The 23,772-nt window shown below is 36.3% G+C and overlaps 1 protein-coding gene across 4 annotated transcripts in view; it reads left to right on the forward strand.

Annotated features, from left to right (window-relative positions):
- The first annotated feature begins 2,171 nt into the window (after nt 1-2,171).
- AKAP7 (A-kinase anchoring protein 7) overlaps nt 2,172-23,772 on the forward strand; it is a 141,981-nt gene continuing 120,380 nt past the window's right edge. The window contains exons 1-3 of one of the 4 annotated variants that reach the window (XM_081295281.1): nt 2,172-2,621; nt 9,706-9,837; nt 20,304-20,440. In XM_081295281.1, coding sequence (XP_081151407.1) covers nt 2,384-2,621; nt 9,706-9,837; nt 20,304-20,440 — 507 coding nt within the window. In that variant the 5' untranslated portion in view covers nt 2,172-2,383. The remainder of the gene's footprint in view (nt 2,622-9,705; nt 9,838-20,303; nt 20,441-23,772) is intronic. The other 3 variants (XM_081295277.1, XM_081295278.1, XM_081295276.1) reach the window with 3 other exon arrangements.

The raw sequence follows: 23,772 nt of genomic DNA on the forward strand, positions 1-23,772 counted from the left end.
CAAGCTATTTCCTGTGGTTTTGATAGTCTCCATTTGTCTGCTTTTTGGCACAATAAGATGTTCAGGTCTCACCTTTTATTGTCCCTGCCCCAGTCCTTTTTCAAAGAAGCTCTGTTAAAAACCTCTTTTTCAGGATGAGTAATTCAAATTTTCCTCCACATGAGAGGTATCGGCTAAGACTCTATATTCATAAAACTGGTGATGGACAATGGGTAGCACTCAGGCTGATGTTTCTGCTTAGGTAGAGAATGAAATTCTCATATTTCTCTTGGTATATCTTGTAGGAGAGGAAAACACCCTTTCCCCTGCCCTCTCGGTTCAGTGGCTGGGACATGCAGATTAAATGGACATAAAAACAGGAGAAAAGGATTATTTATAAATACACATAGGTGATGCATAGGAAAGATGTAAAAAATTCCAAAAGACAGTTAGATCTAGAGCCTTAGGGTGAGAAAGTAAAGGGACTAGACAAAGGGAAAAGGGGTTGGGGATGGGAGGGGGGGTAAACTGTGGGAAGGTGAGTGGGAAATGTATGGTAAATGAAAGTTGGTTTAGTAGGGTTTCTTTTGTAGGTAAGGTGTTTTCTACTTCCTGGCATGGGAGGGCTGTATGCTTTTAAAAATGGAAATTTATGAATTAAGGAACCTTTACAAAGGGAAATTTATGTTCTACTTTTAGGCAGAAAAGGGGAGGGCAGAAAGTTGCCCCTGTATAATTATTTTTTATTTTAATTTTTTTCAGGTGTTGGGAATGGAACCCAGGGCCCACAGCATGCTAGATAAGTTCTTCTACTGGGCTACATGGGCACCTGAAGTTTCTTAATAATCCCTCCTGCCTTAACAAATCCCAGCCGGTCACTGGGATTTAAGGTATGAGCCTACAAGTCTGGCTAGTATGTGGTCTTTGGGCCAACTATCCTGGTTGCACACGGGTTTTTGTTTCCATCCCCATTGTAGGGTGCACTCAGGACTAGTGAATATTGTTCCCTGCATGATGGCAGCCAAGGCCTGAAATCTCAGCAATTCTGCAGGCTCAAGCAGGAAGATACCAGTAAGAGGGCAGCCTGAGCCATTTTAGTGAGACCCAGTCTCCAAATAAAGAATAAAAAAGCTAGGGTTGCAGCTCAGTAGTAGAGTGCCCCTAGATTCAATCCCCAGAATGAGGATCAAGGGGACAAAGGGGACATTATTGTTGGTAAAGGGCTACCCTAATTAATTTTTCTTGTTCCTGGATGGGTTTCTTTACATTAAAAACAAAAAGAAGCCCGGTGGGGTGGCACATGCCTAAAATCCAAGCAGCTGGGGAGGCTGAGGCAGGAGGATCCCGAGTTCAAAGACAGCCTTGACAACTCAGCCAGACCCTCTCTAAATAAAATATAAAAAAATGCATGGGGATGTGGCTCTCCCTGAGTTCAATCCCTGGTACCAAACAAAACAAACAAACAAACAGAAACCTACAAAACAACAACAAAAACAAACAAACAAAAAAACCCCAACACCAAAAAGAAACCCGGTAGGCCTCGCTCTCCGGACTAGGCTACAGGCCCGTAATCCTAGCTACTCAGGAGGCTGAGGCAGGAGAATGACATTCAAAGCCAGCCTCAGCAATTTAGGGATATCCTATCTCAAAATAAAAAAAAAAAAAAAAAAAAAAAAAAAAAAAGGACTGGGGATGTAGCTCAGTAGTAAAGTGCCTCTGAGGTCAATCCCTGATAACCAAAAGCAAACAAAGCAAAAAATCCAGTAACATTAGTAGCATTCTGTTGCAAGGGGATGATTATTAATATTATTATCATTATTTTACACTAAGTAAATTTCCTTTTCTCCCATTTTACTCACATCAGTATCTTATTCTGCAAAAACCAGTGCATTTCCATTTAATTTCTAGGTAAAGAACCATTATTAAAAATTTCAGTCTTTGTCCCAATTTGGCTTTTTTTTTAAAAAAAAAAAACCTATAAAATATCTCCGACATACAGATGTGTAAGGTCTCGTTCTTGTACATCTCGCTTTTCCCAAATATTTTGCAATCAGTACTGTTTTCATAGCTCTTTGCAAAACTAAACACAGGGGTTCTCAGGAGACAGCGGGTCAGGAATGCTCCCAGCCAAGTCCCAATCTTGCCCCTCAAAGCGTGGGACAGGAAAGGCCGCGCCACAGGAAATAACTGAGGTTTGCCAGCGGCTGCCAGCCGCCACCGGTCTCGGGAGGGCTGGCTGTGACCAGCCTGGCGGCAGAGCGGGCCCGGAGCTTGCGGTGGCCCCGGGGTCGCGGCCCCGGCTCCCCCGCCCTCCGCAGCTGCGGCCCGCGTCGCTCGCCCCAATCCGGGTAACACCGGAGAATCGGGCCGGCCCCTTCCGGCTCGTCGCGGCGCCCGGGCTGGCATGCAGCGTCTGCAGGTGCTGCTGCCGCGGGGGCTGCGGCTCGGGGGGCTCCGGGCCTCCGCAAGCCTGGCCGCCGCGGCCAGCGCTCCCGCCGTCCGCCCCCGCGCGCCTCCGGCAGGCCCCGGGCCCGGCCCCGGCCTCCGCCTGCCTCCCTGTTCCCGGCCGCTGCGTCAGCCCGCCGCTGCGGGCCCTGACGCGCCACCCTCTCGCCCCTCGACCATGGAGCGCCCCGGAGCGGGTGAGAGGGGGCTGCCCAGCGGGCCTGGGTCTGCCGGAGCCGCGAGCGCGTACGCGCGCGCCCGCGCCGCGCTCAGCCTCGGCGGTCCTGCCTCGGGGGGAGCGCGGCCCGGGGCCCGCCAGCTCCGAGTGCCCTCTCCCTCCCTCTAGGAGACCCCCGTAGCACCGGGAACCCCGTGCAACCGGGTGGGCAGCGCTGCTCATAGCGGAGCGTTTCAGGGCACCCCTTGTAGGCACCAATGCAGGAAAGAGTGGGGGTGCACCCATCCCGAAGTTTCGCTTTTGTTTCCCCTTTTCTGATCTTTTGACCCTTAGCACAAAGTTCTCCCCAGCACATCCCATCCTACCGTGCTCTTGTGCTAAACAAAACCCAGCAATATCATTTTATTTTCTGTGATAGATATTAAACACCTGAACCACCTTACTGTTTCATTTGGGATTTTATTCCAGGTTTGGAAATAACCTTTTTAAAACTGGCGCCAAGTCTGCCTTAGCTCCCAGAATGAATTTCCAGTTTGGGTCAGCGTTTTATAGGAACTGAACTAGTTGAAAGAACCAAAAGCAATTAGAGAAAAGGGCTCTTCTGCAAGATTTTTATATTATACATGTGTAAAAATATAAACATTAAAATTTGTTATTAAATAGGCATTAACTAGTGTATGTTTACAGTTGTCTTGCAGATGGAGTGATTCGCACCTTGTGGTTAGAGCCCAAGTTATGCAGTTTTATAGATGGATGCATTTATAGGATGAGGGGTATATGCATGAGAGAAAGGAAGGAGTTTGTTTAGATAGGACTCACTCACTTCCTTGTTTAATGCTGATAGCATATATATATGTCTTTTCTGTGTGTGTGTGTGTGTATGTTTCTCTCTGTGTGTATGTTTGTGTGTGTTTGTATAGCCAAGGGATACTTTATCACTAAGCTACATCCACAGTTCTTTTTATTTTTTCTTCTGAGACAGGGTCTAAGTTGTTGAGGCTGTCCTCCAATTTGCAATCTCCTCCCTCAGCTTCCCAAATTGCTGGGGTTGCAGGCCTGTGCTACAGTGCCTGGCTTCCTTAGTCATATTAAAAACTTAAAGATGTTTGTGGAGGTTACTGTTTTCTTGCATTCTCTTTTAGATAGTAGTATTTTGTTTTTCCCTAGTAATTTAGATTCGTTTTGTTCCCTTTTTATGATGGGAATGGTCAGGCTTTTTGTTGACTCACACAGCTTTCAATGTTTATCAAGACGTAAGATAATATTATGTTTAGTAGCTAAGCCAAAGCTAGAATGGATGGCATTACACCTTTCTGTTGGCGATGGGGAACATAGATAGTGTTTAGTACATTGATTGGAGTCCGCCTGCCTAATGCAGTTGTAGTTTATCGCTCAAATAGGAAACAGGTTTGTATGACAGTGGATAAGCTATCATCTGTCCTTTTTTTCCTCTGTTGGTCTTTGATTAAGTCATTCCTTTTGCCTTTTCCCAAATAAGGGTAAGTCTTAAGAGCATATTCAGTTTTGTATTTTTATATCCACTATTTATTTATTTAGCAGTGGTGGGGATTGATTTTAGGGCCTTGTGCATTACTAGGCAAGTGCTAGTACCTCTGAGCTACAACCCCAGTCCTTATATCCACTTTTTAGAGTCAATATTTGTTGTAAATGGTTTTCCTATTTTTTAAAATTGGTGCATTATAGTAGTACATAATGGTAGGATTCATTGTTACATGTTTGTGCATGCACACAAGAGAGCAATATAATTTGGCCAATACCATTCATTAGGCATTTAAGTTGTTCCACATTTTCTTTCTTTTCTTTTCTTTTTTTTTTTTTTTTTTTAACAGTACTGGAGATTGAACTCAGATGTGCTCTATCACTAGGTTACATCCCCGGTCCTTTTTATTTTTTATTTTGAGACAAGTCTCCCTAAGTTTCCCAGGCTGGCTTCGAACTTGCCATCTTTCTGCCTCAGTGACTGGATTTAGATACCAGCCCCTGATTCTGATAAATTTACCACTGGGCAAGTTACTTAATTAGCTATCATAGTAGCATAGTAGTGAAAATTAAATTATTTACTCTCTAAAGTTATTCTCCAGCCCTGCCTGGCCTGAAGTCTATGTTTGTTGGTTGGTGTGGTAGTATTAGTTTACCAGCTTCACCTCATCTTTATGTTATTAATAAATTTTATATAACTTTTATTTGGATTTGTACAAAAAATTATTTTAATTATAGGTAGGTTCAGTTTTAGGAGACTTAATAACTGTCAAAGCAATGAATTTATATTTTTAAATGTTTTATTTGAGAGTAGGTTTTTTAAAAGGCAATTCTCAAAAGCAAAAGGTTTATACCTTCTGTAAAAGAAGGTGTAGAAAGGAAAAATATATTTAATTTATACCTGTCAACCATTACTCAAACCCTAGAGCTTAGGGAACTGGAGGAAGGTTCCGGATATTCGATTTGAGAATCATTGTTCAATAGAGTGATCAGTAGTTTTTTTTTTTTTTTAAAGACTTTTACATGTAAGTGGAATTTTTTTTCAGTTAATAAGTGATATTTACAAAAATTGTTTTAATTCTTTAACAATAAAAGAGAGTTTGTATTTGAAGTCCTTGACTCCTGTTAATTTTGATACAATATTGTATTTGAATTTAATGTGCTTTATTTAATAAGATGGTGAAAGATGTTGAGCAAGTCATATTATGCTTTTTTTTTCTCTTGGTTTTTCTTCTTTTTCTTAGTTTTTGCTTTTATGTCCAATGGAATAGTAGTACCTTTCCTCTATCCATCCTGTGAAAATGAGAGAAGCTGTGATGTGCTGAGACTACTGTGAAATACTAGGAATTAGTTTTCATGGGCATTGAGATAACTGCATTGCAGTGGAGCCCAAGTGCTTTATTAACCACTTCCAAATGTGTAGTTGATATATATATACACATACCATACACACACATATACATATATACATATATATATAAATTATAATTATATCATTAATTTTAATATATGTGTATATATATTGTATATACACATGTATATGCAGTGTGTATGTAATTCAGTAAAAATTTATAGAGCACCTACCATGAGCTAAACTCTGCCAGGAGTGGAGGAATCAAAGGAGAGTAAAATAGGGCACCTGGGAGCTCACAGTAGGGGACCACACTTACTGATGGGGTGGAATTTATGAAAGTTCCCCCTTTCACTTTCCAAAGTCCCCTGTTTTCAGTGATAAATTATATGGTCACTGTAGCTTAGAATCCAGTAGAGAAAATGGACAAATGTCCATGTATGATGTGTTGTGGGACTTTTAAAAAATGCCAGCTGCTGGGCTGGGCTGATCTGCAGATATTCTGCTTTAATTGGTCTGGGATGATTTTAAAAAAATCCTTAGGTGAGGGCTGGGGTTGTGGCTCAGTGGTAAAGTGCTCACCTAGCATGTGCGAGGCCCTGGGTTCGATCCTCAGCACTACATATAAATAAATAAAATAAAGATATTGAGTCCAACTACAAGTAAAAAATAAATATTAAAAAAAATCCGTAGGTGATTCTGGTAGTACTAGAAATTGGACCGAATTACAGTTCCAGTTCTTCCTTGAATCATTCAAATGGAATAGTTGTCATCAATGTCACCGTGTGATTCTCTCCTTGATATAGACAATGATCCGGTGGGCACTTGCTTTCTTACTATTGACAATTCAAGATAAACTAAAAATTAAACTATTTCAAGAATGTTTAATTCAAAAAGTCTTAATTTAATTTATCATTGTATTAAATCTTCTTGCCTTCAAAATATGTTATTAAAACCCAGAAGTCAGTTTTATTATTTATCTCACATATTGCCAAGCATCTTATATAGCTGTTCCTGAATTTATGATGGGGTTATCCTCAACAACCCATCAGGTGTTGCAATCATTGTAAGTGGAAAATGTATTTAATACGCCTCACCCTGGCAGCAGGTGCACTATAGAGAGCTCCTGTTTCCTCACAAGACTGTGGGCTGGCTGTGAACTGAGGCTTATGGTCATTGCCTGGCATCAGGAGCGAGTACTATACCTCTAAGAGTTCAGAATTCAAAATTTGAAGTATGGCTTTAACTGAATGCATATTGCTTTTTGCAGAATTTTGAAAAATAATATAAATCTACCACCCAATCAGGGAATGTCTATTTCTAAGTGGCAGATGGACTTGGGAACTAGTATTGAAATGCCAGTGTTAGATGGGCCAATTTCATGTCTTTAGACATGTTCAGATTGAGAATAAATAAGGAAAACAACAGTTGGATTTACTGCTTTTGGTTGTGATTTTCATTCAGCATTGTTTATTTTTATTTTCATGTTATTTATTTATCTTTGCAGTTCTGAACCCAGGAATGCTCTAACTCCTAGCTACATCCCCAGTCCTTTATAGCTATATATATATACAAAATTTAAAAAATGGTAATAAACCACTTATTAATCAAAAGGGGGATATGAGAAAATAAGACAAGAAGAAAGAGGCCCAATCTCCTTAAAATCCCAGACTGTAAGAGCTCTTTTAGGAGCTCTCTTACTCTCTCAGGAGAGAGTCCACTCCAGTCCTGTGCTGTGTGCCTTACTTTCAGCCTGTGCTACATTCTTGAAATCCTTCCTGTGGGATCACAGGGACTGAATGCTGCAGAACCCTGTGGTTGCTTTGGCTCCATATGATGCTTTATAATACATAGCCCTTTTTATTTTTATGTTGTGATAGAGTCTCACTGTGTTGCCCAAGCTGGTCTTGAACTTGTGATCCTCCTGCCTCAGCTTCCTGAATAGCTGGGATTGCAGATGTGCACCACCATGCCCTGTTACAAGTACTTTTTTGTTGCAGACTTTTCAAGTGAAGGTACATGGGCAGTGATGATCCTTTATGTGTAGCTGCCTCTGCCCAGAGTTTCAAGATATGTATTGGTCTATTTAAACTTTTAAGTTTAAACTGAATTTATGTTTTTAAAATGCAAGCTTAGAATACAAAGTTGTTCTCATATTTTAAAAATATTTGTGAGTTTATGAGAAGACTTATAGTAGACTAAAGATTGTCAAACAATGTTCCAGCTTTTCATACTTCCTAATATTTGAACTGTATAAATAACATTTTAAGAATGTACTACTGCTGGGAATAGTACTGCATGCCTATAATCTCAGCAACTCAAAGGATGATATAGGAGGATTGCCTCGCCAATTTCGCAAGATCTTGTCTAAAAATAAAAAATAAAAAAGGGAGTGAGAATGTATCTCAATAGTATGGTACTCCTGAGTTCCATCCCTAATACAAAAAAAAAAAAAAAGTGCTCCTACTATTTTATGACATTGAACTTTTTTAAAAAGTTCTTTTGGGTTGCTTTTTTTAAACAACAAACAGCAAACAGGTATATTGGTAAGTGTGTGTGTGTGTGTGTGTGTGTGTGTGAGAGAGAGAGAGAGAGAGAGAGAGAGAGAGAACAATGAGAATGACTTTAATTGCAATAAAAGTTTATAATTTTGTTAGACATATTAACTATAATCTGTTACCATAGTCAACATGTGATATATTGTAAACCATATCCTTAATGGAAAGTGTCTTGCAGGTATTGTATTTGAAAACAAAAGTTTGCAAAGAATGAAAGAAATGAAATAAATAAATTTAACATTTCAAATGGTAAATCAACCTTTAATAAATACATGAAATATCCCAGGATTCTGTTCAATCCATTCTAGATAACATTTGTGTGTCAATAAAGGTGTGGAGAATAGTGGTACTGGGGAGACCACCAACTGATAAAATTAGCAATTAATTTTATAAATTTAAACAGATGCCTTTTCCCCCTTAGTCTCCACCTAAAATATGTGAGTATTCCATCCTTAACAAGAAAATGAAAACCAAATGTGAAATGTGACTTTAATATTAGTGCATGACCATGGGAGAGCTGTTTGGGAAACTGTCAGATCACTATCTTCTCACAATTGAGTTTCCAAAACTGCATATTTAGGGCTACATATTTTTAGCTGGATTTCCAATGTTAAGTGTAATAATGGTGAGAAACAACTTAAAAATCTTTATGGAAGGTAAAAAGAATCCAAACACATAAGTGACATTATTAAAAATAATTGTGAAAAGAGTGATTAATATTGTTGGCTTGTTTATCAAAGATATGTAAAAAATGTAACTTTAGAAGTATTGAAGACCAGCAGAGTCGAAGAAGGGGGAGGAATAGAGTAGAAGAATAGGGGACGGGAGGAGGGGAAGGAAAGTAGAAGCACTGGAGACTGAAATGGAGCAAATTATATTCCATGCATGTATGATTATGTCAAAATGAATCCCACTATTACGTATAACTATAATGCACTATTAAAAACATTTAAAAAAGAAATAAGAAAGTATAACTATGAAAGCTCTTGAGAATTATTGACTGTCTTCATCTAGCCCTGAGTTGAATACTGTGCTTTACAAAATGATTAAAGATTTAGAAGGTTGTTGTTTAATGTAAAATTACACTTATAAAAATATAGAATCTGGTGTAAATAATGTTTATGTAAATAGTTTTACAATATATTTGAATACAAATAGTACTTCTCTTAACAGATTGTTATGGTTTAGATATTAGGTGTCTCCCAAAAGCTCATGTGTGAGAAAATGCAATAACATTCGGAGATGAAGTGATTGGATTTTGAGAACCATAACCCAATCAGTGTGTTCCCTGATGGAGATTAACTGAGTGGTAATTGAAGGCAGATAGGGTATGGCTGGAAGAGGTGGGCATTGATGGTGTGCCTTTGTGTCATATATTTTGTATCTGGTGAGTGGAGGCTCTCTCCGCTTCTGATGTGATGTCCTGGGCCCCTTCCTCTGACACACTCTTCCGCCATGATGTCCTGCATCACCTTGTGCCCCAAGGAATGGAGCCTGCTATCTGAAACTGTGAGCCCCCAGATAAACTCTTCCTCCTCTAAAATTGTTCTTGTCAAGTTTTTTAGTAAGTAGTGAAAAAGTTCACTAAAACACAGATGTTAATTTATATTTAATTCATCTAGCTGAGTTGGTTTGATTTAGGATATGAGTTTTAAAAGTAAGTTAAATAATGTATTTTTCTTCTTGTGTTAAAGGAGGAATAAATTCCAGTGAGAGTGAAAATGTGTCAAGAAAAAAGGAAATGTCAGAAGAATTTGAAGCCAGTACTGTGGATTCTCTGATAAACATGCCATTTGCTACTATAGATATTAAAGATGATTATGAAAGTAAGTACTTTATTAAATAAACATGTATTTAGAAGCAGTGAATAGTAAATATAGCTTCTTTTCCATTAAATTATGTCACTTTGATTATTTGTTGTGTTTTTGAATTTGGGTTTTTAATTTGGTAATGTGTTGTCAAAACTGTCACAGAAAGACATATATCATTTTAGCCTTTCTATAGTTTATTATTAACTTTTGAAAATAATGGACCAGGTCATTTCATGGTTTGTAATAACTTCCTTCAATTCTTCTGGAGCCACTACCAATTTCAGCAGTATTTATTCATCTAACAAAAATGTTTACTGGCTGTTGATATTGGTCAGGCACTTTGCTATGCATTGGGAGGGCCCATTGGTGAACAAGAAGACGGGCATTATTCCTGCCCTCATGGAGCTTACCAGGTTAGTGTTGAAAATAGTTAAACCTTTAATTAAATATGCACTTATTGACAGAGAAAATGGTATTCTATAGATACCACATTCTTGTATCTCTAATGATAAGGAGACCAATGGCTATTGGGACCACAAAGAACAAAGGAAATGTGTTTGTGGCCTGCATTCCTACTTTAAAAAGGACAGCTGCTTCTGCAAGTAAATATAGGGAAGAGCCACCAGTCCTTCATGCAAGCAGGATATTTTTTTCTACAGGATTTAGTATATTTCTTACCAAATAAGTGATGAATGTTATTCATGTATATTAGGGGCTCAGGTCAGTTCACTAAACATGATTTAAAAAAAAAACAACTATTTTTATATATATTTTCAGTTGTTGATGAACCTTTATTTTATTCATTTATTTATATGTGGTACTGAGAATTGAACCCAATGCCTCACATATGCTAGGCAAGTCCTCTACCACTGAGCGGCAACCCCAGCTCCACCATTTTTAACTATATAGTGCTATACCACTTTTTGATAGCTTTGGCTTTATGAGCTAAATGTTTTTGTGGGCTAGTTTAGATTCCAAATCACCATGTATAAGATTACTTTTTAGAAAGATGAATGTTCAAATCTCAAGTTCCAACTTACATGTAGGCAATGTTGGATAGTGGGAAATACAGAAAACTTGTGTTTTAAGTTTTGATTATTAAAGTTTCTTTTATTTATTTATTTTATTTTATTTTCTGAGTCTAGTTTATTTCACTTAGCATGATGGTCTCCATTTCCATCTATTTACTAGCAAATGCCATAAATACCATAATTTCATTCTTCTTTATGTATGAATAATACTCCAGAGTGTATGTGTATATATCACAGTTTTTATATTCATTCATCTATTGAGTGGATATTGTGAATTGTTATTAGATTTTCTATTTGCATGACTTTGACATTGCTTCTTTAACTAAAACGTAGATGTAAATACCCTTTTGTTTATCTCATAGGGTTTGCTATACATATCAAAAGAAGAAATGTGTGAAAGAAAGCAGTTAAAAACATAAAACAATGTACAAATGTTGTTTTACAAAACCTTTGAAACATATCCCTTATTTGGAGACAACTTATTCTCTGATTTTTATAATAGCTTTTTAAAATAACACCAAGGAACAAATAGTAAAATTTATTGCAAACCAGAAACTAGTAACTAGGTGTTTTTAAAAATTTTTTTTTTACAGCACTGGATATTTGAACCCAAGGATTTGCACATATTAGGCAAATGCTTTACCACTGAGCTACATCTTCAGCCCTCTAACTAATTTTTGTGAAGTAAGATTTTTATAGAAATGTATAAGAACTAGGAAGTTGTTGTCACCCTTTAAACCTTACAATAAATATAGTAATAGCTTTTGTGCCCAAAACACAGGATAATTAGTATGTGGCTTGAGTGGGACTTAACCTGGGTTCTTCTTATGTTTAGTACAGTGGTAATTGAGTCAGTCTTCTGTAGTAGATAACAACCTTAAAATTCTCAGGTTGCTGGTCGTTGCCCATGGTTGCTTTGCTTTTCTTTGGCCTGTGGGAATTGTGAGTTAACTGCCAGGAAATTTTTTTCTGATAGAAACTTTGGCAGAGCAGTGAGGAAAGTAGTACTGGAGAACATTATGGGAAGGTGAATCCTTGACAGTGAAAAACTCCTGAAATGATTAGTATCTCAGTGTCGACAGTGTCATCTTTAGTGTAGGTGCAGTGTTGCTATCAGGTGACATTTGATCTGTTTGGCCAAACAGGCCTTTGTATTTTTTTGTTGCATTTTACTTATGAAGACATTTTTTTACTAGAAATATATATTAGAATTGTGAATATATTAGAATGTTCTAAATATTAGAACATAAGATACATTAGGATCATATATTAGACTATAGAACTATATTAGAAATAAACTGTCCATATGTGTGAGCAAAAGAAAATATTTGAGTATGGTGAGGAGCAGTGCAGCTCTGCCATGTGTTTGGCCCCAGGTTGGATGGGTTCCAGGGGAAGATCCAGCATCAGTGAGGGGCTGACCTGGGCCTATACAGCTCTCTTGTCTCTCAGGGAGGCAGTCTGGGTGAATTGGTTAGAAACTCAGTAAACCATGGGAAAATGTTTGCTGGTGCTGTTTCTCTGCCTCTGAAAGTTGAATGGACAAGGTCTGCAGTGGAGAGCCACTATTCTGCAGATGGGATGGTTTAGTATGCTTTTCACGGTGTGAACCTTGGAGAGCTTTAATTTAATTACCTCTAGTCTCTTAAGAGAATCACAGTTCTTAACTATCAAGCCACATTTAAATCAAGATTCGAAGGAAAATACTTGAGAGTTGGTTTTTAGTTGCATCTTTCCTAAATGTGGAATTCAGTTCTTCTTTTGTTAAAGTGATTGATTCTTATTTTACTTTGCCCATAATTTTTTTTTCAAAAAAATTTTTTAGTTGTAATGGACACAACACTTTTATTTTATTTATTAATTTTTATATGGTGCTGAGGATCAAACCCAGTGCTTCACACGTGCTGGGCAAACACTCTACCATTGAGCTACAACCCTTAATTCCATAGAATTTTAATTTTATAATTACTAGAGATTTTTCAGTTATGGGAAATTACTGTTTTGTTACTTATTTCCTAGCTAATACTATTAAGTTGTCTTTAAAAATACTTCAAATATTCAAAGATATCAATTGAAACTTTATCGAAATTTTTATAGAGAAGTGCTGTATCAAATACTGAATCTTAGTATGCACCTCATATAATAAATGATTATTCTGAGTCGGTTTTAAAAAGATAAATTGTGTTCAGTGTCTCTCCATAATTAACAGGGGATGCATATATCACATACAATCATACATTACTTAACAACAGATAAGTCCTTAAAGATGCCTCAGTAGGCAATTTTGTGCTTGGGTGAGCATCATGGAATATATATACACAAACTAACATGGCTGTGGTGTCACTGGACAAAATAATCTTGTGAGACCACTGTCATATATGTAGTCCATCATTGAGCAAAGTCTCATTACTCAGCTCATGACAATTCCAGATTTTATTATGAAAGACTTGAGACGAAAGTATTTGTCTCAAATAATACAAATAGTTGCTATCCTTTTTCTTCCCTTGTTAAACAAACAAAAAGACCAACGAAAAGACTAGCTGGGCTCAGTAGCATGCCTGTAACCCCAGCTATTTGCTGAGGCAAGAGGATTGCAAGTTCAAGGCCAGCTTCAGCAACTTAGTGAAACCCTGACTCAAAATAAAAGGGGCTGAGGATGTAGCTTAGTGGTAGAGTACATGCCTAGTATGCTCAAGGCCCTTGGTTCAATTCCCAGTACTACAAAAGCCAGAAGAACAATATCAAAATCCTCACAAAAGCAACCAAGAGCTGAATAAAAGTCAGTAGATACATTAATTCATAATATACTTATTGAGTTTTAAACCTTATAATTGAATTTACTTTTTTAAAAAATATTAATTTTTAGTTTTAGGTGGACACAATATATTTATTTTATTTTTATGTGATGCTGAGGATTGAACCGAGTGCCTCATGCATGCTAGGCAAGCACTCTACCACTGAGCCACAACCCCAGCCCTTGAGTTTAAAATTTTAAAAAGTTTTAATCACAAATATATGTATGTGTCAGTTTCAGAGTCTTTTTTTCCTTTTTTCTCAGTATCTTCTTTTTTTACTTTTTAATTAATTAATTAATTATAATTAGGCATATGTGACAGCAGAATGCATTTTGATTCATTGTACACAATTACAGCACAACTTTTCATTTCTGTGGTTGTACATGATGTAGCATCACACCATATGTGCAATCATACATGTATCTAGGGTAATAATGTCCATCTCATTTCACCATCTTTCCTGCCCCCCATGCCCCCTCCTCACCCCTCCCTCCTCTTTGCCCAAGTTCCTCCATTCCACCCCCCCACCTCCCATTATGGATCATCATTCACTTATCAGAGAGAGAAGTTTTTGAGATTGGTTTACTTCGCTTAGCATGATATTCTCCAACTCCATCCATTTAGCTGCAAATGCCATAGTTTTATTCTTTTTTAATGCTGAGTAATATTCCATTGTGTGTGTGTGTGTGTTGTGTGTGTGTTGTGTGTGGTGTGTGTGTGTGTGTGTGTGTGTATGTGTATTACAGTTTCTTTATCCATTCATCTATCGAAGGGCATCTAGGTTGCTTCCACAGTTTAGCTATTGTGAATTGAGCTGCTATAAACATTGATGTGGCTGCATTACTATAGTATGCTGATTTTAAATCCTTTGAGTATAGATGGTGGAGTGGGATAGCTGGGTCAAATGGTGATTTTATTCCAAGTTTTCTGAGGAATCTCCACACTGCTTTCCAGATTGGTTGCACCAATTTGCAGTCCCACTAGCAGTGTGTAAGTATGCCTTTCCCGCCACATCCTCGCCAACGCTTAGTGTTGTTTGTATTCTTAGTAACTGCCATTCTGACTGAAGTGAGATAAAATCTTAGAGTAGTTTTGATTTTTATTTCTCTAATTACTAGAAAAAAACTAATTACTAGAGATGTTGAATATTTTTTCATATATTTTTGATTGAATGTATACCTTCTTCTTAGAAGTGTCTGTTCAGGTCCTTAGCCCATTTATTGATTGGATTGTCTGTTTATTTTGTGTTAAGTTTTTTGAGTTTTTTATATATCCTGGAGACTAGTGCTCTATCTGATGCATGTGTGGCAAAAATTTGTTCCCAAAATGTAGGCTTTCTGTTTACCTCATTGTTTGTTTTTTTTGCTGACAAGCTTTTTCATTTGAGTCTATCCCATTTATTTATTTATTTTTATTTTTTTAAGTTGTAGTTGGACACAATACCTTTATTTTATTTATTTATTTTTATGTGGTGCTGGAGACTGAACCCAGCACCTCACATGTGCTAGGCGAGTGCTCTACTGCTGAGCTACCACCCCAGGTCTGAGTCCATCCCATTTATTAATTCTTGATTTTACTTCTTGAACTTTAGGAGTCTTATTAAGGAAGTTGGAGCCTAATCCGATGTGATGAAGATTTGGGCCTACTTTTTCCTCTGTTAGACACAGGGTCTCTAGTCTAATTCCTAGGTCTTTGGTCCACTTTGAGTTGAGTTTTGTGTATGGTGAGAAATAAGGGTTTAGTTTCATTTTGCTGCATATGGATTTCTAGTTCTCCCAGCACCATTTGTTGAAGAGACTATCTTTTCTCCAATGTATGTTTCTAATACTAGTATTAGATAACTATTTTTGTGTTTGTTTATCTCTGTGTCTTCTATTCTGTACCATTTGTCTACGTGTCTATTTTTGTGCCAATATCATGCCATTTTTGTTGCTATTGCTTTGTAGTATAGTTTAAGGTCTGATATGGTGATGCCTCCTGCTTCACTCTTCTTTCTAAGGATTGTTTTGGCTATTCTGTGTCTCTTATTTTTCCAAATGAATTTTATGATTCCTTTTTTTATTTCTATAAGGAATGATGATGAGATTTTAATTGGAATCTCATTGAATCTGTATAGTGCTTTTGGTAGTATGGCCATTTTGACAATATTGATTTCACCTACCCAAGAGCATCAGAGATCTTTTCATCTTCTAAGGTCTTCTTCAATTTCTTTCTTTAGTGTTCTGTAGTTTTCATTGGATGGGTCTTTCATGTCTTTTGTTGATTCCCAAGTATATATATTTTTTTGAGGCTATTGTGAAGGGGGTAGTTTTCCTAATTTCTCTTCCAGAGCATTCACTACTGATGTATAGAAATTCATTTGATTTATGGGTATTGATTTTATATCCTGCTACTTTGCTGAATTCATTTATTAATTCTATAAGTTTTCTGATGGAATTTTTTTGATCCTCTAACTATAGAATCATGTTGTCAGCAAATAATGATAGTTTGAGTTCTTTTCCTATTTGTTTCCCTTTAATTTCTTTCATCTAATTGCTCTGTTTAGGTAGAGTTTCAAGGACTATGTTGAATAGAAGTGGTGAACACTGTCTTGTTCCAGTTTTTAGAGGGAATACTTCCAATTTTTGTCCATTTAGAATGATGTTGGCCTTGGGTTTAGCATAGGTAGCTTTTACAATGTTGAGGTATGTTCCTACTATCCCTAGTTTTTCTAGTGTTTTGAACATGAAAGAGTGCTGTATTTTGTCAAATGCTTTCTGTGCATAAATTGATATAATCATATGACTCTTACCTTTAAGTCTATTGATGTGATGAAGTAAAAACTAAAAGTACTATTAAAAAATGCAGATATCCAGATTTAGGAAATATTTGATGAAGCTGTATTAGTGTTTCTAGGTTACATATTATATAATTATTTTTAGTTATAATAAGTAATATTTCTGAAAAAATGTTATAGGGAATTTTCTTTCTCTCATGTATACATATATGTATATATAAAAATATATGATGCAAAATGAAAAATAATAGGGCTAAAATTATATGTTAATTTTTTACAATTGTGTAAATACTTTATGTGATCTATCACAAAAATTCATAGTGATTGTCTAAGGAAATAGGTTTATTAGCAATTTTTTTTGTTCGTTTCTGTAATCCTCAAATTTTATGAATAGTCTTTATTCCTTTTATGGAAAAATGAAATTAAAAATTTTAAATGTGGCTAAAAACTTTTTTTTAAAAAGAGTTAGTCTTTTTTTTTTTTTTTTTTTTGATACTGGGGATTGAACTGTGGGCACTCAACCACTGAGCCACATCCCCAGCCATATTTTGTATTTTATTATTTAGGTACAAGGTCTCACTGCATCTTGCTTTTGCTGTGGCTGTCTTTGCACTTGGGATCCTCTTACCTCAGGCTCTGAAGCTGCTGGGATTATAGAAGTGCACTACTGTACCCAATTTAAAGAGTTAGTATTTTGTTATGTTGTGTGCATGTATGAATATGTAACAATGAATCCCATTATTTCATATAGTTATAATGCACCATTAAAGAAAAGAAAAGAGGCTTCATTTATTCAGTAAACACAGGTGTAGATAAACTCATTCCTCTTCTTTTTTGCTACTGTTCATTAGGGGACATCTACTCTTGTTATGCTGTAGTAGGTAAATGTGAATACTTGGCATCAGATTGTCAGGGTTTAAAATTTACTCCCGCACTTTTTAATTTTGTACTTTTTCCAGGCTGAGTTTCATTATCTGTAATCCTGGTATAATATTGGTGGCTAACTCATAGGATTGTTGGACAGATATAATTCCTCAGTGCATGTTAAGTCATTAAGTTTGTAGCATTATAGCTAGCCTCAGTAATTTTTTTCATTAATTTCACCAAATTTTTTCCTAAACATATTTGCTAAATTAAATATCTGTGGGCTGGGGCTGAGCTCTATGGCAGAGCGTGTGAGAGGCACTGGGTTAGATCCTCAGCACCATATAAAAAAAAATAAATAAAGGCATGCTGTCCATCTACAACTATAATAACAACAACAACAAACAACCTCTGTAAAACTTTGCCTCTTAAAGGCAGTATTTTATATTGAGTACTATTAACACATTATAAAACACTGTTTTCTTACTTAATTTCCACAGAAATGCAATGAGGGAAATAATTTTTTTTATAAAGTTTTAGTAATTTGCCAGTAGTAAAGGGGGGAATGATTCTACGAAATATAGAAGATGATATTCTGAGTAATACAACTAAGGAGTTTTAGGAATGATTACTTTAAAGATTTTAATAGTTTAAACAACAAGAAAAAAAAGACAACATGAAAACAAAATTTAATTAATTCTCAGCCTTTTAATTAAAAGAAAATGTAAAAAAATACCAACCCATAATAACACATGGACTACTTAATTAAATTAAATTAATATCTCCCATAAATTATTCCTTTGTAGGTTTTTTTTTTTTGTGTGTGTGTGTGTGTGTGTGTGTGGTGGTGGGGTGCTGAGGTGCTGGGGATTGAACCCAGAGCCTTGTGCATGTGAGGTAAGTACTCTAACAACTGAGCTGTGTCCCAAGCCCTCCTTTATAGTTTTTGAGGGAATAAATAGAACCTGAGGAGAAATGAGACAATTTACATAAAAAAATGACATGAGTGTTTTATTTAAAAAACCAAATTCATGGATTAGAGAGTTACAACCTTTGTCAACAAGACTAAATTATTAGAACACATTAAAATGGTGACTGAAATCATTATGAAAATTAACAAGTGGAGTAAATTAAATTTATGAGTTTACATGCTATACTTCCACGGATGACTGTTTTACTAACCAATAAAGTTACTCTAAATAATCCAGTGAAAGATCCAGGGCACACAGCCAAAGCTTTCTACCTTTTGTTTCTATATCACTGCTTTTTAATATTTTTATCAGTAAGTTAGAATATTTTGAATGAATGAATATTTTGCTGTTTATATTTTCATGCAAAGGTAAGTAAAACGAATACTAGCAAATTGTTTTTTAGAACCTAGATTATGATTTCAAAGTTAGCAATAAAAGGAAGTTCAATTAAAAAAAGCTGAAGGCTTTTATACTTTGGCCATACAAATAAATTTTATAAATTAAAGACTATATGCAAATGAGGAAAAAAAAAGATATTGGACTTAGTGTGTAGCAGGTTGACCTTAAATCAATAGACTCACTGATTTTTTTAAAAAAAAGCGTATTACAAGAGTTGATAAAACTGTACCATATAAACAATATTCTTTAGATTCTTTTCCTTCCCCTCCAGATCTCATCACATAATTTTAAACTTGGTACTGTCTGTCATAACTAACGAAAGAAAATGGTAGGTCATCCAGTTGAAAGGAAAATTAAATAGTTACTGATAGGATTATGGGAAGCTAAAGAAACTTACATACACCCTGTACTTCTGTATTTTTACCAAGAAATTATATTCTGATTTGAGGTTTTACACTGTCATTCTCTTGATATTAAAATTGTTAGGAGTTCTGAATCTAATAAAACCATTCTTTGAGAGAATATGATTTTCCTTTTCTGGATATCTACAAAATGGATTTGTGAAATGCTTGAAATGAGCAAAAATCAGTTGCTACAAACAGGAAGACAGTTGCATGTATAACAGATAAGATGTAAAACAATTTAAAATGCTAAAAGTGCCAGTGGATTTTTTGTTCCTTTTGTATTGTCTCTTGTTACGTCTATGTTTAATGTTGTCGAAGAAATCAGGTTGTGTGGAAGTTCCCTTATCCTGGTAATTTAACATATTTCTCTGTCCCTTGTATTTCTAGTAAACTGCATCCTTCTATATTTATTAGGTGGGCATTTATATAGAGAATAACCTTACCTTAGTTTGCTGTTTTATTTTCTGATGGTTATAAGGAAAGGTGTACATGCTTTATTTTTTTTTTCACTTTATCATCAGTTTTTAAAAATAATGGTTCTCTGGAATCCTCCAAACTAACCAGTGAGTTAGTTTTTCATTTTAATTTTTCTTTTTAGTATCATTATGAAGTGATGGAGTTAGTCATATTTGATGTGCTTTACACCATTGAAATTATTACTCAGTTTGATGCTCTAATTATCTCATCTTTGGCCAGTGAAAGATTTTCAAATTGACTCTAGAGACTTTCTGGCATGATTCCATGTGCTATAGCTTGGATTTTGAATGCTGCACAAAGGCACATGTGTAGAAGGCTTGGTCCTCAGTCCGTGGCATTATTGGGAAGTGGTGGAACCTTTAGGAGGTGGGGCTTGGTGGAATGGAGTTAGGTAACTGGGGATGGGTGGAAAAATGATATTTCCTAGTATTATAAAATCTGGCATGTGGAGAGAATGGTTAGCTGTGTCTTAGGTCTGGGGTTAATGCACTATGGTCCATAGGTCAAATCTGGCATACTGCCTGTTTTATAAATAAAGTTTTATGGGAAAACATTTATGTTTTGTCAGAGTTGGGTAGTCACTACAGAGACTATGACTTGCAAAGCCTGAGATATTTACCATTATGTATTTTATACAAGTGTTTGCCAACTGCTTTAGGTGTGAAAATTATGATTGCTACTTATGTTGCTTGTTTTCTTCTTTATCTGACCATCTATCTTATATAAATTTATTAGACACATTGTTCTTTGACTTTTTTCCTTAGTCACTGATGTACCTCAAATAAAGTTGAAGAGGAATATAGAAAATGAACAAATCAAGAATGATCAAATAAAGAAGAAAAAAAGACAAAAAGACTATCAACCCAACTATTTCCTGTCCATTCCAATTACCAACAAAGAGGTACTCTTTTTTAAAAAACTACTTTTACTATGAAGTTTTATTTATTAAATTTATTTGAAGTACACTATATGCTTGCTAACCTAGCTGTTCTCAGCTCCTAAGAACCTTTGGTGGTTGTTAGTAGGACCATGCAGGGAAAATTCCTAGTTAAATAGCAGGTATATATTTAAACAATAGTTTTGAAAAATGTTATTTAAACCATCCTATTTAAACAGTAATTTTGCAAAGTTCACTTGAAAAGGAGCATGTCAAGTTCCTTTTCAAGACTTTTTTCACTACATTGGAGGAACCCTTCAAGAGCAGAAAGCAATGACCAGGATAGGAAAAGAGGATTCTCAAATCTCTGGGAAGAAAGTAGACTGAAGTTTCTTGCTACTTAGTGATTTTTGTGATACTGATTATTATTATTATTTTTTAATCTTTGGTTGTATATAAAGTATGTTGACACCAATTTGTGTCTTTTAAAAAAATTCTTTATTTTATTTTTAGTCAGAATGAATTTTGACATATAATATATACATGGAATGTACATACATCAATCATATTGTCAATTCTATTCTGCTGCCCTTCCTATCCTCTTACTCCTCCCCTCCTCTCCCATCCTTTCTCTCTATCCAATCTAATGTGACACATTTTTTTCTTTTTCTCATTACAACATCATATATGTATTTTGTATAATAATGAGGTTCTCCTTCCATCTTCCGTGCAACTCCCCTTCTCCCTCTTTTTCCCTCCCAGCTCTCTTCCCTATTTAGTGGTAGTCTTCTTCTCATGCTCTTCTTCCCTATCCCATTTTGAGTCACCCCCCTAATATCAGAGAAGACATTTGGCATTTGTTTATAGGGATTGGCTGATACTGATTATTGCTATGAAGTTTCTTTAAAAATTACTCATTGTTAAAGTAGGTTGAGTATCACTTATCCAAAATGCTTGGGACCAGATTCATTTTGGATTTTTTGTACTTTGGAATGCATACATATAATAAGATGTTTTGGGGACGGGACCCAAGTCTAAACATGAAATTCATTTACAGGACTGATGTGTGTCTTAGAGATAGTGCACTTGGCTAGCATGCGTCAGGCCTGGGTTCAATTCCTAGCACTGTGAAAACAGGGATTAAAAAAAAAAGAAATACATTTATGTTTTATATACACATTATACACAGAGACTGAAGGTCATTTTACACACCAGTTTTTGTGCACCTGCATCTTAGCTGTGACTGATCATGTGAGGTATGGTGTGAAGTTTTTCATTTGTGGCTTCTTATTGGCCCTTGAAAAGTTTTGGATTTGGAACATTTCAGATTTTAGATGTTTGGATTTCAGGTTTTTGGGTTAGGGATGTTCAACCTGTACCAATTTAATATTACATACAGATTTATGGTAGAAATCTATTTAAAAATCTGAAAAATCAATGTGGTATGAATAATAGAAAATGGGAAGATTAACTCATACTTCCCATTAACTCATACTGGGAAACTATTAAGAGGGAAAACTGGTGTATCTAACTGAAATTAGCAAAACCATGAGGTAGTAATTAAACTGCCTCAGGAAAGAATGTCTCACATGGAACACATAGTTTTATATCTTGACCCAGTTTTTGAGCCAGATTTGAGTGAGTTTTATTTTGGGTCATAATCTGTTTGCTCAGGAACATTTTCAGGTAACTTTTACCCATGTCTGCCTTTTAAGGCTTGCTAACGAATTTCTAAAAATCAAACAAAATTGAAATTAAATAAATATGAAAATGGTTTATTGGGTCATTCTAGGAAATATTGAATCTTGTGAAATACAGTTTAGCTGAGTGAAAAGATACATAAAAATACAAGAATATTTACCATACAAGATTTTAGATTTGATGTAGTAAAGAATCAAATTTTGGCTTAACTGATACATATTTGATTTCTTTGGTGGGTGAACAGTGAAATTGTCTTTAAAAGTGTTTACATTGTATGAAATTTAGTGTAATCAGCTATTATTTATTAAAATATATCTTTAAGTTGTTTGGATAGGTTTTCTTTAAATTTAGGATTGTGTATACATATGGGAATTAGGAGAGGGCAGGAAGTCAGAGCTTCTTTACTGGACAGCCAGCCAAGGACAGGTTCTAAGGAAGCTGAATGGAAGATATTTGGAACAGCTTCCCTGAGGATGTATGATTTGTAGAGAATTCAGGCTCTTTGTTTTGATTTGTTGTTTAGAAATTGTTCTACCGTAATTTTGAAGTGTTTGATAAGCACTTCTAGGTGTTGGTTTAGGTAGGCCATTCATTTATAGATCACCCTTCATACCTGTTTCTTTGCTCTCAGTACAGACAGCAGCAACTCTGCATACCCTCTCCACCTGTCCCCATTTGATAGTCTGCTTCCAGTGAGAATTGGTGGGGTGATATGATAAGACAGGGCAGGTGGGGGAAAGAGGCCATGAATAAAGGGGATAGAGAAATTCTTCTGTCAGCCACTTAGTTCCATGGGTGATTAGAGGAAGGGATGGAGAGAGTTGCCTGCAGCTGTTTCCCCTGTTAGCTGCTGCGGCCTAACTTATACTTGTCAGCTTCCGTGAGGTGTGTAAGTAGTGGAAAGCAGGGATGGGGTTGTTGCTCAGTGGTAGAGCACTCGTATAGCACATGAGAGGCACTGGGTTAGATCCTCAGCACTATATAAAAGTAAAATAAAATAAAGGTATCTGTCCAACTACAACTTAATAAAATGGTGGAAAGGACATGGGCTTTGGGGTCCCACAGGCCTTGTTAGACTGGCAGGTGCCTCACAAACTCCACTGTGGGAACTCATGTCTTTGAGTTTCAGTGTCTTCGGGTGATAATATTGACCTAAATTGATGTTGTTTCTAAACCCTGATTGGAACGTCATTTACCTGCTTATATTCTTCAGGATTTCCCCGTGGGTACAGGATAAAGACAGTCTTCCAGAGTGTGTTCTGGAAGGTTTTGCCTGTTCTGGCCTTTCCATCCCAGCTCTTCTCTTTCTATTGAGCTCCTCTGTTCTTCCTTGGTCTTGCCAGGTTCCCTCTGCCCCAGGAAAAACTGTCTCAAGCAGGGAGTTTTTCTTCTCTCCTATTGTTCATCTTAGTGGCAATATCTCAGTTCAGAAGTCTCCATTGTGACCACACTGACCAGGTTATCTCTCCCCAGTCCCATTACCCCATTCTCCCCAGTTAAAGGTTTTTCTGTCATTTGTCATCCTTGCATCCTTTGTTACTTGTCTCCCTCACAGGTGTATTAATTCATTCTCAGGGCCCAGATTAGTGCTTTTCTAAAAGTTGGGACATGTAGACACACATGTACACATTTGTGTATACACACACACACACACA

The sequence above is a fragment of the Spermophilus citellus genome, assembly GCF_964194105.1.
Source record: "Spermophilus citellus genome assembly, chromosome: 5".
Lineage (NCBI taxonomy): Eukaryota > Metazoa > Chordata > Mammalia > Rodentia > Sciuridae > Spermophilus > Spermophilus citellus.